This window comes from Stegostoma tigrinum, chromosome 4 (genome assembly GCF_030684315.1).
Source record: "Stegostoma tigrinum isolate sSteTig4 chromosome 4, sSteTig4.hap1, whole genome shotgun sequence".
Classification (NCBI taxonomy): Eukaryota; Metazoa; Chordata; class Chondrichthyes; order Orectolobiformes; family Stegostomatidae; genus Stegostoma; species Stegostoma tigrinum.
The window spans coordinates 72,646,858-72,664,394 of NC_081357.1; the positions used below are offsets into that span (position 1 = coordinate 72,646,858).

At 38.8% G+C, this 17,537-nt stretch overlaps 1 protein-coding gene across 6 annotated transcripts in view; it reads left to right on the plus strand.

The window, feature by feature from the left end:
• cd2ap (CD2-associated protein) overlaps positions 1–17,537 on the plus strand; it is a 222,590-nt gene that overhangs the window by 151,537 nt on the left and 53,516 nt on the right. For all 6 annotated transcript variants that reach the window (XM_059645412.1, XM_048531190.2, XM_048531192.2 and 3 more), the window contains 4 exons: positions 3,014–3,074; positions 9,760–9,854; positions 11,638–11,736; positions 13,520–13,576. In XM_059645412.1, the coding sequence (XP_059501395.1) occupies positions 3,014–3,074; positions 9,760–9,854; positions 11,638–11,736; positions 13,520–13,576 (312 nt within the window). The remainder of the gene's footprint in view (positions 1–3,013; positions 3,075–9,759; positions 9,855–11,637; positions 11,737–13,519; positions 13,577–17,537) is intronic.

Here is a 17,537-nt window from a genome sequence, read left to right on the forward strand (position 1 = left end):
CTCAACTAGCTCAGCTTTCATGTCCACATTTGCATTTTATTCAGGTTTTAAATACCTGTCTTACATCTAGCCTTCTTCCTTTCAAATTGGATGTAAGATTCAATTGTGTTATGTTTGCTGCTTCGTAGAGATACCTTTGCTCTGACCTCGTTTATTAATTCTGTCACCTTGCAAAATGTCAAGTCTCATAAAGTCTAAATCAGTCTGCCTGCTTCCAGAATGTGCTGCTCCAAGAAACTATCTTGGAAGCATTCTATAAAATCCTTATCAAGGCTACCATTGCCAATCTGATTTTTCCAGTTTATAGGTGTGTGTAAATTACCATGATTTATTGCCGTCTCTTCACCATGAGCACAAAATATACTTTCTTGTATACATTGCCCTACATTGTGGTTACTGTCTGAGGCCGGGAGGTCACTCCCTGTCTGACAACTCTTCCAACTATTACTCATCTCCATCCAAACTGATTTTACCTCCCTGATCCAAGGTCACATACAGATATTCTACTTGAATATGATGTGCTTCTCAATTTTCAGAACCTAGTTTTCCCTCATCCTGTAGCCAAATCTCACTACTTCACTTCATTGCATGCTATTAATTCATTTACTTGGTCCTGAACACAAGCAAATTTAGTTAAGGGCTTTTGTTTTTCTTAAATTATCTCTTTAAGCATCTAATCCAGATTGCTGGTATATTCTTAGCATTTTGTTTTCCTTTCTCTGATCCTTGCTGCCAAATGGGACCTTCATTTTAGATCTTAATATTTTCTGCCCTGCCTTGACTACATTTACCCAATCTTGATTCTTACCCCCTTGTTTTAGTTTAATTCCCTCCCTAGTTATGCAGCTCACAAGAACCTTACTCGGTATAGACAGTCCCTACTTAGAAAAGTTCACACCAAGGACCAACATTCAGTTCCTTGTCATCCAAGTTACCCCATTACTGAGGCCAATGCCCTATGAAGTAGAGCATATTTCTCCCACCCAGCCTTGGAGTCAAACATTCATCTCTCTAAACCTATTCACCCTGTGTCAATGAGCATGTGGCTCAAGTATTAATTGAGAGATAACTAGCTTTCGAGATTCTGCTCTTTTCAGTTAGCTCCTAACTTTTCAAACTCGCAATGCAGCTCTTTCTAGGTCCTAACCATTTTATTGGCGTCAATGTTGACCATAGCCATTTGAACTGAATTCCTAGACGTCGTTGTTTAGTGCCTCAAATTCGGCCTGAGTATCCCTCAGACGGATAGTGAGCCGTTCAGCTTAATATTCACGGTAGTGCCTTTTGAGTTTGCAGCCTAGGTTGTGAAATTTATCTACCTAACCGTACCACCTGTCCTCCATAAAACTTGGCATTCACACTAAGCTTCTGATTACAAGTCCAATTATCTAGTTAGCTGTTTGAAAATATTGCCCCAGTGAATCACTTTGGGATGCTTTACAATGTAGAAGACATTCTGTACAAATGCAAATTGATATGTCACCTGACTGCTTCCAAATTTGCTGCCTTGTTTACTTATGTTCTAACAGTTGTTAGATTTCTTAAGTAAGGTGTGAAACTTGATGTTTTGGGAGCCTAAAAATTATACGGAAGTAAATATTTACTTCTCTTAGTTGTGAGTGCTGTCGTCATAGTGGGATGTGCAGTTTGTGTGACTGCCTCGTTATGTATGGTGCTTCTATGTAATGTGGCAAATATATGGAGGCATGGAAATACAGCTGGGAGGTCTGTCTGGGGACTGCTTGTGACTAACCTCACTGGAGATTGCCAAACTTCTGTGCTGTCACTAACCTCTTTCTCTGTTATGTGAGAACTCACAAGAGGAAAGAAAAAATATTAATGGGACCTCAAACATTTTCCATCTGTTGTCTGTGTTCAACAGCTGTCATATTTTTGGTAATATCCTGTTTGTGGAGAACTGAATGGTGATGGGTTGGATTAGGCTGATAGCAGGGAAAATGTTTCAATGAACCCATCAAGGTGACCAAGGTTTAAGGTTAATAACAGTAAAATGCTGTGGATTCTGGAAGTCTGAAATATAAACAGAAAATGCTGGAGAGCCTCTGGCAGTATCTGTTGAGAGAAACAAGAGTTAATGATTAAGTCTGAAGGCTGTTCACTGGGATAGATTTAAGGCTATATTTCAAAAAAGTGCTGCTTGGTTGACAAGTGGGATATGTGGAGTTGTAACAAAGTGGAGAATCAGCCATGATTGTATGGGATGGGAAGCAGGGAACAAATAGTCTATTCCTGCTTCGATTTACTCTGTTCTTGTCCTATGCAGTTACTTATTGATTGCTGGTAGCACTTTGAATCTCAGGGTTCTGTGTTGAAGTCTCGCTTCAGGGTTTGAGAACAAAAATCTATACAGACAATGCTGACACCGTGACATTGTCAGAAGTGTCATCTTTTGGATCAGAGATTGGGGTCTTGATTTAATCACCCTGTTCATGTGGATGTATGAGATCCCAAGTCACGGCTTTGAAAAGAGGAGATTTGTCCCGGGCATCCTGACCAGTATTTATCATTTGATCACAATCTCTGGAGGAAAAAAATGGAATTTGCTGGTCATTGCTGTTCATGGCAGTTTGCCATGCATGAAGTGGCTGTCTTGTTTCTCCCAGTACAACATTGATTGCACTTCAGAAGTAGTTGACTGCCTGTAATGCTTTGTAATGTCCATTCCAAAGGAGGACCACTATCTTAGGCAAGTCTGAAAGCAGAAGTTCTCCATCACTCAAGCAGGCAGAGTTAGATATGTTCAGTTGCTGACATGACATGATTAGAAATTGATTAAATGTTGCTTTTGCATGGTGCCAGAGGAGGTCAGGCAGTAAATAAAATCAAAATAATTCCATTTGATCAATTCTAAAACGATATTTACAGAGTCAGCAAGAATTGCGTCATGCGGTGTGCGATCTTTGAGATACTCAGAAAAATTGGTGCAATGCAATTATAGATGCTTTACCTTTGTATGTTCACTAATTCCATGCTATTTTATGTACTTTTACAGCAAGTAACTCCAACCAGTAATGCTGAGGCTGTGAAACACGACCCAGAAAATAAACACAAAGGTATATTTCAGAAACCCTAACAGAACAAGTTATTTACAAGTTGTTTCCTTGTTTTCAATCCCATTCACCAAGGCCTTGACCTTCCCTATTTCTGTAATCTTCAGCTCCATAACTCCTCCAATCTGGCTTCTTGTGCCAAATCCAGTTTTAATTGTTGGCCACACCTTCAATTACCAAGGCTTAAAACTCTGGAGTGCTCACCATACATCTCCACCTCACTAATTAAAATCTGCATGTTTGTCATCTGACCTAATTACTCCTAGTCTGCCTCAGGATCATAGTTTTTAATAATGGTCAAGTAAATCATCGTGGGAAATTCCATTACCTCAGCTATTATAAAAATGTTAATTTTGTTTCCAACTAATTTATTTTTACAAGTTAATTATATTTCATCATGTCTTCCCTGGCAGCTGGATGGATCACGTGTTTCACAAACTCAAGAAAAATATCAGAAGGGCATGGGAACTAGTGTAACTTAAGACAAAGTCTTGTTAATATTAAGAACAAGGATTACTTCAAAATAATGTCAATAAATCATGGATTTTTGAAGCTTTTATTCAGTGGTCCCAAAACAATTCATTCTGCTTTGATGTCAATGTTAGCTACCCTCTGGAGGAAGCTTCTAGTTTCATAGTATCTCTCTTTAAACAAGATCGAGAAACATAGGTATGATGAAAAACCATGGTCAATCGTGATGATCAAACTGATCAGATCACAACAGTTGTGTGTGCAGTGCAATGACCTAAGGTTCATATGTGACACAAGAACATTCAATTTTACTTCTTCCCAAAGCAGTTTCCAGTATAAGACTTTTGATGCGTTGAGAGCCTGCCTGACTTGTCTATGTTGTAGGATATAAACTCTTCACTTAAACTTGTTGACTTGCTCTTCATTTATTGTTTTTCAGGTATCTCAATGCTGTTTTAGTTCTCTTGCTAAGAAGCAACTTCTGCTTTTGGTATAAAGTGGAGGTTGACCCCTCCCCGCTCCCTCACTCTGCCCGAGAACTAAAACCAAAACACCTGAGTGAATGGTCAAAAGCTTGGCAAATGGAGTTTAAATACAAGGAAGTATGAACACATGCACTTAGGAAGAATCAAAATGCAGACGTTTAATTAACTTGGAAAACACCCCAAAAAAAAGCGCAGTGCAGTGCAATCTGGGTGTCCTAAAGCATGAAACACAAAGCTAGCATACAAATGCTGAGAGTAATAAAGGCGGCAACCTTCTCTAAAGGTTAATTTGCAGGTTGAGTCTGTGATTAAGAAAGCAAATGTAATGTTGTCACTTATCTCAAGAGGGTTGGAATATAAAAGCAGCGATGTGCTTCTGAGACTATATAAAGCACTAGTTAGGCCCCGTTTAGAATACTGTGCCCAATTTTGGGCCCCACACCTCAGGAAGGACACACTGGCACTGGAGCGTGTCCAGCAGAGATTCACACGGATGATCCCTGGAATGGTAGGCCTAACGTACGATGAATGGCTGAGGATCCTGGGATTTTATTCATTAGAGTTTAGAAGGTTGAGGGGAGATCTAATAGAAACTTACAAGAAAGGGTGGACGCTGGGAAGTTGTTTCCGTTAGGTGGGGAGACTAGGACCCATGGGCACTGCCTTAGAATTAGAAGTGGTAAATTTAAAACAGAAATGAGGAGACGTTTCTTCAGCCAGAGAGTGGTGGGCCTGTGGAATTCATTGCCACGGAGTGCAGTGGAGGCCAGGACGTTAAATGTCTTCAAGGCAGAGATCGATAATTCTTTGGTCTCGCAAGGAATTAAGGGCTACGGGGAGAGTGCAGTTAAGTGGAGTTGAAATGCCCATCAGCCATGATTAAATGGTGGAGTGGACTTCCTGGGCCGAATGGCCTTACTTCCATCCCTATGTCTTATGGTCTTAATTGGGATTTTTAGTCTTTATTGCTAGGGGATTGGAGTTTTAAACTAGGCGTGTCTTGTTAGTGTGTGCTGGTGAAGATGTACCTGGAATATTGTGTACATTATTCATCCCCATATTTAAGGAAGAATGTACTGGCATTGGAGGGAGCTCAAAAGAGATTCACTAGGCTGATGGCGGGGTTGATTTATAAAGAATGCCTAAACTTATTAGAATTTAGAAGAAGGATGAGGGATGATCTTATTGAAATATAAAAGCTTTAGAAGGGGCCTGACAGGATAGATTTTGAGATGTTTGTACCAGTGGATGAATCTTGAAATAAGGGACATAGTTACAGACTAAGTTGACACTATTTTAACACAGGTGTGAAGGAATTTCTTCTCCCGGAGGGTAATGAATGATTAGAATTCTGTACCTTTAGAGTTGTGGGTGCTAGGTCGCTGAAAGTGTTTGAAGAGGAGGCACATAGATTTTTGAAATATTGGTGAGTTGGGGGTCATGATCTGCAATAAAGAGGTCAACCCAGGTCTGATAAGCCATGATCTTGTTGAATGGCAGGGCAGGCATGAGGGTCTGAGGGGCCTACAGCTGTTTGTTAAAAACATTTTTGTGTTCCCAATTCAGTGGTCTCTGTACAAGTTGCATTAATAGCCCTTAACTTTGTTACTGCAGCTGTGCCTCAGAGTGTGCTTACTATGACATGATACACTTAAATGATAAGTGGTCCTCCCTTACCTTCGTTCCTTACCAGATTGCAGTCTTGCCTCAAAGGACCTTTAACATTTCTTCCCAAAGCTTTGAAACAGTTGCTCCTCAGCCAACCCTTCAATTTGGACTCCCCAGGCAGATCATTCTTGAGATCTGAGGAACTGCTCAGTTGTGTCTTAACTTTTTTTAAAAAAACTCTTTTACTAGCCCCACAGGCTATGGATAGTATAGGAATCCCCAGAGGTCTGGCTCGCTAACTGGGTTTCAGCTTACTGACAAGGGTTGTGGTTCTTAGACGCTGTGGAGAAAGATTCAAGTCCCTGGCACTATGCGGCCCAACTGCAAGGGGGCATTGGGAAAAAAGATAATGAGTGTCAGAGAAATTGTGATACGGAGTTCTTTACTTTGGAAACCGCCATTCCTGAGACCTTTTATATGACTCCAGGTTGACGTGCTTTCCTCTCTAGTTCTGGGATCCTCTATGACAGAACGGCTGCTGTATGTTGTGTCAGTGACAGATGACAGCCAGGCGTCATTGTCAACATTGAAACCAATGGTATAGTTTAGGAGAGCGTGTGGCCCTGCAACCAGACTTTTGAGAGAGAGGTCAAAAATTAGCAAGCATAATAATCTCCAAATTACTCCCAGTGCCACATGCAAATAAATACTAAAATAGGAAGATAGATCTGATGAATGAGTGGTTAGAAATGTGGTGCAAGATGGAGAGCTTCTAATTTATGGAATATTGTCGTTGGCTTCAGGCCCTGTATAACTCAAACAGATTGTATCTGAACAGAGTTAGAATTCAGATCCTTGTGTAGCATTTTACTTGTGCAATTTAAATATTTAAACTAACTCAGCAGGCTTTGGAAACCGGTGGAATATTGGAGAGTAATACTAGGGTGCATGAAATAATGGGAACAGCAAATAACACTAGACAGAGAATATAAATTGATAGATGGTGTCAGAGTGAGAGAGAAGGTAATAATGTCTTGAATCAGAGTTAAACTGCATGTATGTGAATATACAGACTATGTTAATAAGAGTGTGGAGATAGACGCATGGTGTGCCTTATGAGGTTATGATGCTGTGGCTGTCATGGAAACCTAACTCAAGAAGGGTTGGTCTGGATGATCAATATTCCTGGTTAGGAGATGTTCAGAATAGATAGAAAATGGGAAAAAAAAATGGAGGTGTGCCTTTTTTTGGTTAAAGAGAGCACTTCGTTTAATAAAAGGGTTTGTAAAGATTGGCCCAGCTATTAATAAACCTATCAGTCTAACTTGATTGAGGAAACTTCAAGAAGCTTTGAATTCTATTCCAACTGAGTCTCAGAAAAATGTCGGTGAATTCACCATCAGTAATGCACTGCCTGGGAATGTGGTGGAAGCAGGTTCAGTTCAGGCATTCAGCAAGGCACTACATGATTATTCAAACAGATACATCATTGCAGGATCACAGGGGAAAACCTAAGAGATTGATACTAAGCCAAAATGGTCACAGAGCTGGTATAGACCTGATGGGCTGACTGGCCCTCTTCACAACAGTTCTGTGATTCCTGTGCCTCTTTGTGCTGTGTTTCTTTCTATGAGTTCTAAAGACTGCTTTCTTTAAGTACTTGCAACTGCTAACTGCTTTAGCATTTTTAGTAGTAAATGCCCTTCTTTTCTAGAAGCCTTTTATGCCGGGTTGAATAATCTTTTTCTGCTGTTATGTTGAGGTATTTATGTGATGATCCCACAGCTGATCACCATGTCGCATGTTGCAGTACCAATCTCAAGCAGACTGTGGGTGGGGTGGAATGCTCCAAGCCATCCTCCTTTATCTACTTTTATATTCCTCCTCCTCACCCTCTTCTTTCTGTTCTTCAATCTAGTTTGTGACTCCGATGTCCTGTGAATGATTTTTTTTTAAAAGCAATTATTACTGAGGACCTATTCATTTCACAATGACAGTGGATAAGCCACTAGTAAATCTCAACAAGAGAAAGCAATTATCTTAGCAACAAGATGTTTATTGCCCAATGGCAATAGGTATAAGATAGTTTGATTTGTTTGACATAATTCCTGAGACTAGCCAGAGCCAAAGATGTCATGTCTGATTATTTGGACTGAAAACTGGCTTTCTTAATTCTCCACCCAAGTCTGTGTGATGCAATAAATCCTCTGACGTTAACCCTTTCAACAGCAATTACCTTACACACACACATTGGTGTTGTCATATTCCAAAAGAAATCAGTCAGCCATTTTATGGGATGAAAATAAAATCAGCCTCGGATATGTTAGACTCCACGTGTATATAATACAAAACATGATGAAACCGTCAACCTTAACGTCACTTAGTCCGTTCTTGACCTGTTCTGTGTTGTGAAAGAGTGCAGTAACAACATAATACCAATTAATTTGCTGCACGTGGTTAGTAATCTGGTCTGCCTTTCGAATGCCATTTTTGATCACGTTTAATATTTCCTCTTACAATATCGCTCATCATGTTTTCTTTAAAGTGGATTGTGCTGCGTATTTAATGCTGTGTTTTTAAATAATGATTTTCCTGTGCAGAGGATTATAATTTGATAATGAAACCATCCTCAACTATTTACTTTAACTATACTATCTTATTCGAAGTTTGCGTGATATAGCATGGATTTCCAATAAGTAAGGGAAAATTAATGGCTAGGGAGAAAGGTTTGTGGCTGAGTAGGCACATTGCTCCATTCAGAATGTTGCCATTTAGTTATCATTGTATTTCCATTCTGAAAAAGGTAGAACACAATGGGAAGTTCTACATTTGAAATGTTTTGCATAATACAAATTTCAAAACTTTGCTGAAATACAATACCAAATTGTCATATAATTGGGAGTGTTCCTTTTCAAGCAGATGATTTGCACCATATTAGTTGTCAAGTGCGTAATAAAAAGTATATATCTGTATAAATATTAAAATTTAGGGCATGGAGAGGAATATCAAGAACACAATAATATGAAAATGACCAATTCTGTATAAAATCAAACAAAGAACTGCGGGTGCTGAAAATGAGAAATGTAAAACAGAAATTGCTGGGAAAACTTAGCAGATCTGGCAGCATCTGTAGAGAGAATGTTTCAAGTCCGGTGACCCTCTTCAAATCTCTTATGAAGAAGAGTCATTGGATGCAAAAAGTTAAGTCTGGTTTCCCAATAGTTCTTGCCTTTGTGGTTGACACAGATCCTGGTGTCAGTATTCCTCAATTCTGATTTCAGAATTATACCTGGGATATTAGAACATTGAAACTAGGAAAGGGAAGCCTGAAAATACCTCCGGTGAGATTAGATATGAGCAGATGAAAGTAGTTCCAGGTGTTAGATGAAGGCCTATTTTGTATCTATAAATAGATGTGTAAATTTGTTGCATATCCCTCCATGTCCTTAAGATGGCAGTGAGTTGCTTTGAAAACCCTTGCAATCACTGTCCTATCAGTAGACCCAGAGTGTTTGGAAGGGTGTTTCAGGATTGGAAAGCAACAACAATGAAAGCAAAATAATTTCAAATTAGGATAGTGTGCACTTGGATAGAAACTTGTTGCCGGTAATATGCTGACACATGGAATAACATGTGCTTCTAGGTCATGGGTTTGGTAAGGCTCCTTAGTATTGCACTCTATCAAATGTCATCCTGATGTCAAAGTTAATCATTCTGGCCTGGAATTTGTTGCTTTATTTCAATCTTGGCCAAATCCGTAATGATGCCTTGAGCATGGACACAAGTGGAATATGATCGCAGTGCCACCGATACCTTCCAATATTTTGCTGAAAATTGAGAGTAGCTGGGGAGCTAATTGGCCAAAATGGAATTGTACTGCTTTTTCTATTCAAGGCTGAAGTGAACAATTTTTCTTATCTGGTAGATGCTATTTTTGCAGCTGTACTAGAAACAGCTTGGCTTGACTGGAGCCGAAATGAGACTGACTATGTCTTTGTTCAGGTTATAGTAAAGATAACTAACTTTGTGTGACTGAGATACTTCTAAAAGTTTCTTCTCAGTAACCTTAGAGCATATCCATTCCATTGTATAAACAATCTCATCTAAATGCATCTTCATTTCAGTTAAAGAATTTTGCAAAGCAGTTTTTGCATATGAAGCAAACAATTCTGATGAACTTAGCTTTAAGGAAGGAGATCACATCCTGCTGATGAGCAAGGTAAGCTTTCCCTTGGTTGGAAAAATATCAGTTTCTAATTTAATAAGTTCTATCACTTGAGATATCTCATTAATATATTTCCCTTAACTTTTATGACCATATACATTTGCCTTGATTTTGGTAAAGTTGCAATCCCAAGAAAAATCACCAACTTGGAAAAAGAAAATTGGGCCTCCAGTGGAACTTAAATAAGATCACATAAAACTTGAAATTTTGCTCAGACTTTTACTGTAATACACAAGCAAAAAGCATCATTGTCTGATTAAATACTGTTTTAAAGTGTATCATGCTAAACTACAATGACCCCCTTTTTAAACACAAGAAGAGACTGAAAATTTCCCTAATTGTAATTCACTCTGCCCTTTAAGTGAACAGTCCATTCTTTGAGCTAGTCCAAAATGGTTCTTAGCTCCTATTGCCTTTTCCTTGAACTGCTTTCACTTTGGATTTTCCTGAGTATCTCTTTTTCCCTGCCAGCCAAAATTGTGTCCTCAACTTTACCTAAGCCTTCACAATCTTGGTCACTTTAAACAGACCATGAGCTCCTGCCTACTTTGCATGGGAAACAACAGCAACTTATGTCCAGCCTGCTGCCCTCACTCTTGTCCCTTCATTTTTGTTGTTGACCCTGCCTGAGCTTTAGCGATGCTTAGAAAAATCTGCAACATGATCCAACAAAATTCCTCTCTATATATAGGAATATTAATTAGACTATAAGACCATGAGAAATATAGGAACAGGAGTAGGCCATTGAGACCCCCAAGCCAGCACCGCCATTCAGTCGATTGATCGCTCCTCGTTTTCCTCTGTTGCCCCCATAATTCTTGATTTTCCCCATCTATCTGTCTCAGCCTTATATATACACAAGGACTCTGACCCCGTTGCTCTCTATGGAAAGAAGTTCCAAAGACACGGAACTCTCTGAAGAAATTCCTCCTATTCTCAATCTTAAATTAATACCCCTTAATTCTGAGATTATGCCATCTAATCTTAGACTCTCCCATGAAGGAAACATCCTCTCAGCATTTACCCTGTCAAGCCTCTTCTTCTAAACTCCCAACCTATTTAGCCTTTGCACTCCATACCAGGGATTACTGTATCTCACTGAGACAGTCAGAACATTCAGTAATGTTTTTGCTTAGATAAGGAGACCAAAACTTCTCATGCTACTCCAGTTTTAGTTTCACCAGCACCTTGTACAACTGTAGGAAGACTTTTCCATTCTTTGTACTCCAGCTATTCTCTCAATCTGAAACTCCATTCTCCTTTGTAATTAAGTCAGTTAGATGAAAATATAACCATTTACAAAACCTGACAAATAGAACATGTCCTTGGAACTTGCAAACTGTCTATCCCCCATCAACATATTTGTTCTGGTGTTGTTGACAGCAGTGAATATCCCACACTTTCCACATTAAACAACCTGGGCCCCACTTCACCTTCTATACTGCTTGTCAACTAATCGTCTACATCAAAATAGTTCATTTTGGAGACTGTATTTCTTTACTTCTAACTTTTTAAGGAGAATATCCATTTGGCTTCCAGGATGGATAATGTAGAAAATAACACATTTTTAAAAATTGACACACGTAGGCCTCGTGAGTTATTGAAAATGGACATTAAAAGCCTTTTTAATTGCTTTTAGATTTGACTTCTGTTAACTGATCTCAAAGATTAATACCAAGTAACAGTAGCTTTTATTTTTTATAAAAGGTTAATAACAATGCAACTTGTCAAATTTGTTTTGCGCGTTGAAGGTTGTCTGATTTTCATTCATTTCTAGGATACAGGCGATAAGGGATGGTGGAAAGGAGAACTAAATGGCAAGCAAGGGGTCTTCCCTGACAATTTTGTGGTTGTAATTGCAGAAACTGAAAGAGAGGTAGGTACACTGATGTGAGAAGTTCAGGCAAAGCTGTCTGTCCTCACATTGTTATATAGCATTAAAAAGGAGCTTAGTTTACTGCTAGGCTTCTTTGTCATGGCATCTCCTAGAATATTTTGGTTCATTTAACTAGTTCAACATTTTTTATTCATGTTGTACAATCAGTTTTCTAACCCTAGTGACATTCTAAGCTATAATTCATTAGAGCTCCAGAGCAGATGACAAAGACCTTTCCCATACAGTGTGTGCTTTTTTAAAAAAATGGTGGTATCAGGAGGAAGAATTATGAACCAGAGTGGTAATTTGAAAGACAATTAGTAAACTGTGTTGAGAACTTTGAACCATATTAAGTCAGGAGAAGTTAACCTAAGGGAATTCACCAGTATTGTGTAAGGGAGTGATTGGAGCAGGGAGGAGAAAACAAGAGTAAAGTGAACAGGAATGCAGCTTAGATACTACATAGATTCTAGAGACTCTTCTGCTAATACTTGTTGTATGTGCTAAGTTTCCCTGGATAGTGCTGATGCAGGAATTTTCTTTTGAGTGCTGGGCTTTTAATTAGAAAACAGAAATAAATACAATTTGTAGTTCTTCAAGCAAGTGTTTAGCAAACATGGTCACCTAAGGGTTTGGAGTAAGTGATGGAACCAAGGTACTGGAGGAAAAGTAATGTCACTCAAGGTTGTGATTTGTATGTACTTTTTTAAATTTTAGAGTTTGCATTTTAAGTGCTTTCCTGGTTTAATGACTAACTTATGCTTTTGGAGCTATGATTTTTGTGAATACATTATGAAAGGAAGAGCCCATGGGGTAGGCATTTGGAGTTTAATTGCATGGGAGAATTTTAGGAGTGGACAGAATCAACACCTAGGAACATTAGCCTGCTTTCTGTTTGGAGGATTTTTTAGTGAATGGGAGAAAAACCCATAACTGTGAAAGCTTTGTTTTTGTGATGGCAGGGTTCCTGTTGGAAGTTAGATGTATGGAACAGTTTCTCCTGAAGAGAAGAGAAAATTTCGAACTGTTAAGAAACAGATTCTCTTAGTGTAAGGATTCAGTTTGGAAAATTCCAAATCAGAAATGTTGGGTTAGAATTCTGAAGGAATTATTTGGATGTTGAAAAGGTCTGATCTTACTTGTGTGATTCATCAAGGTAGAAGCTGTCAAACTTAAGGCCAGGAATTGAAAGAGAGTTTAGTTAAATCTTTTGATGTGATAGAGAAGCAGCCCCTCTCTGGTCTTGGAGAAGAAGGGATTGTATTTTATCTGGTGTTTCAAAATCATGTTCTGCGTCAGTGGTTTGGTTTATCCTGGTTTATCTTCATTTCTTTTGAGTAAGAAATTTCTGTTTGGTTGGTTTAAAAAAAAACAAATCTGCAGCACTGTTTCAGAAAGGCCACCACCTTAAGTAAAAACAAAACAAAAAGTGATCTATCAAGCCAGATTTCATTTTAGGATCTATAATAGCAACTGACAGAATAATGACGGTAGTTGCTTCCAATAATTTTCTGGCCATTTTGTGTTTTACAGTAGTCGCTCGTTTGATCCTAAAGGAAATAAATCACCATTTAATTTGGATGTTTTACATTTGCTATGAAAGTTAAATAAACAAAGCTTATTTCTGACTTCCTTTATTTGCAAGGATAGCTGTAGATTGATAATTCTCCTGTTCTTTTTTTCAACTTGTTCTTTCTGGAAAAAGAATGATTACACCAATTTCCTGCACAGTATTATTTCACAATTAATACTGAAATAAAAACTTGAGACTTTTTTTATACAGGTTATTGCTGCTCCCAAACCTTCAGTAAAACTACCTCCAAAACCGGAGCTTGATGATGTAAGTTACCGAGGGAACAAACAATTGCTCAATTGTCGAATGTTTCTATATGACTTTAGTACAATAGCCTGTAGTATGTTCCCCAAGGGTGTTCCAACTGAGCTGCATGCAGTTGCACATCAAAGTGTTAAAAAGACACAGCAACTTTATTCTAAAATGAATAATCTTTTGGAAGTGGAGACAATAAGGACCGCTGATGCTGGAAACCAGAGTTTATAGGTGTGAGGCAAAAATACAGCAGGTCAGACAACATCTGAAGAGCAGATAACTCAATGTTTCAGGGATGAAGGGTTGACCTACTTGCTGTTTGGATGTTGTCTGACCTATTGTGCTTTTCCAGCCGCACACCTATAGAATCTTTTCTAAGTATTTTGTATCCTGATATACCGGAGACGCTGTGATGTGCAGAGTTCGGGGGTTGGTGTTATTTGATTTCTTTTCCTCCAAAAGAAAGGGAAGAAGATCTGTGTTGAATTTTACTGTAGTACGGGGGTGCGATTTGCATGGAGCGATCGAGTATTATCTGGTGGTTTCTTTTAATGATCATGAAAAATTGTGTGCTGTTCTTGATTTGCATTCAGAGATGTAATGATTTTTAAAGAAATTATTCTGTTTCCTAACTGTTTTCATTGGAATACTTGCGTGACCTTGTTTCGGTGTGCAGATCCTTTTTTATACCTTTTACAATGATACAACACAAATATGCATATAGTAATTTAGTGGGGCTGGCATGTACATGGTCTATTCAAGAGCTATTGAGCTGCTTGTCAGTTACTCAACTTAAAAGGAATATTTGGTTCTGACCCACACAATTGCAAGTTGGAGAGAAACGAAGCAAAAAGTACAAATGAAATACATTAACTCAAATGGTGTTTTTTGTTAAAACAAAATTATCTGATATTTATTATTGTAAGTTTCAAGCAAAGGGTTTGTGTGGAAGGCTCTTTCGGGTCTTCAATTAGCAAAGTGAAACATTGTATGATAAGTGAATATTTTTGGCTAAGGATAAAGAAAAACTTATCTAAACAAAACATGCCCCTTTCTTACTCCTGGTCACCTTAAAAGGTTCTCTTTGTTACCACAAGACCGAGCCACCTGTATCATCAGAAATCAGTATCCATCAGTAGCTACTTATCCAGTTAAAAAGATGAGATTTAGTTTTCAGAATCACCATTGTCAGGATGTTTATTTTCCACTATAGATAGAATAGTATTGTTACTACTAAAGGTTTGCGATTTGCTTTGAGTTGGATATCTGTTACACAGAAATGGGCTGTGATGAAGTTCAGTGTTGTGAATAGCAGGAACATGAAGTTCAGAGTTGTCATGGATAAATTTAATCATTGACAACTGTACAATGAGTGAAAGTGCTTTCACAGGTCTGATTTACACCAATGCATAACTTTGAGAATGTGCTATTATTTTAAGGGCAAATATATTGCATAGAAATGCTTCTCGGAGCAAAAGAGTTTTGATCAAATACCTATTTGCATAGAGATGATTAGATGGGTATTTCGGAAAGCTAACACCAATTGGATTTGTGGTTCTTCTCCATCTGAGCCAATCTTTATAATAATCTTTTGGTTCTGTATTTTCATTCTGTATCAACATTCACCATCAGTGGCAGAAAATACATAAATAGTAAGTCTTTTTTCATTGTTACCTCCCAGTTTTTTTTTTCATTCTCCTCCTCTGGAAATGGACCTCAATTATTTACACTTTGTGGCCCTCATAATTCAATCTGATGCTGTGGTTAATGTAACCACTCAATCTTGGGGGAGGTGGGTGGAGAAACTAGGACAAGTAGATCCAGTTTAAGGGTGCAAGTTCTGTTTTTGTTTCGAAACAGATGAGAATTCTGCCCCCACCCCATGTGCCATTTATAGATGGAAATCTATTCTCTGGAAACCAGTGATGACAACTTATTTAAGCTTGAGCTGATTAGATTTTTGATACAAGAGAGCACAGAGTTGTAGCTAGGGTGGATTTGGAAGCACAGTCTCAGAAGACATTCAATAAGTACTTTGCCAAAGGTTATTGGAGAAAATAAGAGCTCGTGGTGTAGGAAGTAATATAGGCATGGGTAGAAGATTGGCTGGCTAACAGTAAACAGAGTGTAGAAATAAGTGGACCTTTTTAAGGCTAACAGGACATCACAAGTGGTGAGCCACAGGGATGAGTGCTGGGGTCTCAAATCTTCAATTTATATAAATGATTTGGATGAAGATGAAGAGGTATGATACTTACGAAGCTGATGACACGAAGATGGGAAGGAAAGTGAATTGTGAAGAGGCCAAAAGGGCTGGAGACAGGATGTTAAGTAGACTTAGACCTGGCAAATGGAGTATAATTTGGGAAAGTGGGATATTTTCCATTTTAGTTTAAAGTGTATTATCTAAATGGTGAGAGGTCACAAAGCTCTGGAATGCAGAGAGATCTGTTGTACTACTAGATGAAACATAGAAGTTAGTGTCTCAGTACAGTGAGGAATCAGTATAATTAATGGAACATTATGATTAATTGCAAAGGGAATTGAATGCGTGAGAAGGGAGGTTAAAAGAAATTAGTAAGGGCGGGAGTAGATAATTTAACCCGTGACTCAATGACCCAATTTTTCCCTGCCCTCAGAGGGTAGCTCCAAATATTAACATGCCTCAGAATAAATTTGTCCTCCTATTCATTATAAACTGGAGACCCTTCACTTTGAGACTGTGGATGAATTGTGGGGGCACAAAGGGTAACCTCTCTCAATATCTATCCTGTAAAACCCTGCTACATAATTACATGTTTCATTCAGATCATCTCATTCTTTCATACTCTCCAGCCTGTTTGACCTTTCCTCCCTGGACAACTCATTCATACAATAATCAGCCTAGTGAACCTTCTTGGATCTACTTCCAGTTTCAGAAGCTCTTTATTACTTCAGTTTTCTGCCCAAAGGCAGGGGCAACTCAAAATTCAAGATCTCTGAAGTGTTCAGGTGGTAAAGTACTTTTTTAACCCTGTTGTAGCCCTGGAGATATGAATTGTGATGGTAAGAGGCTCCAAGTTTTTTTTATTTGGCTGGTCAGGAACTCGCCTACATTTCTCAGCTGCCATATGTTGGAAAACTTACAGGTTCATGTCCAACAGGTTTACCCAAATTGTTATTTTAATGTGCCCTTCACCTTCACTGGCTGACCAGCTTTTACTGCCTCATTCTTAGTTGTTCTGAAGAAGGTTTTGGTGAGCTGTTGTCTTAAACTGCTGCAATCCATATACTGTCAGCAGATTCACAATGCCATTAGGGAGGAACTTCCAGGATTTTGACCCAGAACCATTGAGGAAACAGCAATATATTTTCAAGTCAGGATGGTGAGTGGTTTGAAGGAAAACTTGCAGATGGTGGTGATCCCATGTCTAAAAGTTGATAAATCACCTGGCCCCAATGGGCTACATCCTAGAGTTCTGCGGGAGGTGGCTGAGGAAATAGCAGAGGCTTTGGTTGTGATCTTTCAAAAGTCACTGGAGTCTGGGAAAGTCCCAGATGAATGGAAAGTTGTTGTAACCCCCTTGGTTAAGAAAGGATCAGAACAAAAGATGGAAAATTATAGGCCGATTAGCCTGACCTCAGTTGTTGGTTAAATTCTAGAATCCATTGTTGAGATTTCTAAATTCTTGGAAGTGCAGGGTCGGGTTAGAACAAGTCAGCATGGATTTAGTAAGGGGAGGTCGTGCCTGACAAACCTGTTAGAATCCTTTGAAGAGGTAACAAGTAGGTTAGACCAGGGAAACCCAGTGGATGTTATCTATCCACACTTCTAAAAGGCCTTTGATAAGGTGCCTCACGGGACGCTGCTGAGTAAGATGAGGGCCCATGGTGTTCGAAGTGAGCTACTGGCTTGGATGGAGGATTGGGTGGCTGACAGAAAGCAGAGAGTTGAGATAAAAGGCTCTTTTTTGGAATGGCAACCAGTGACAAG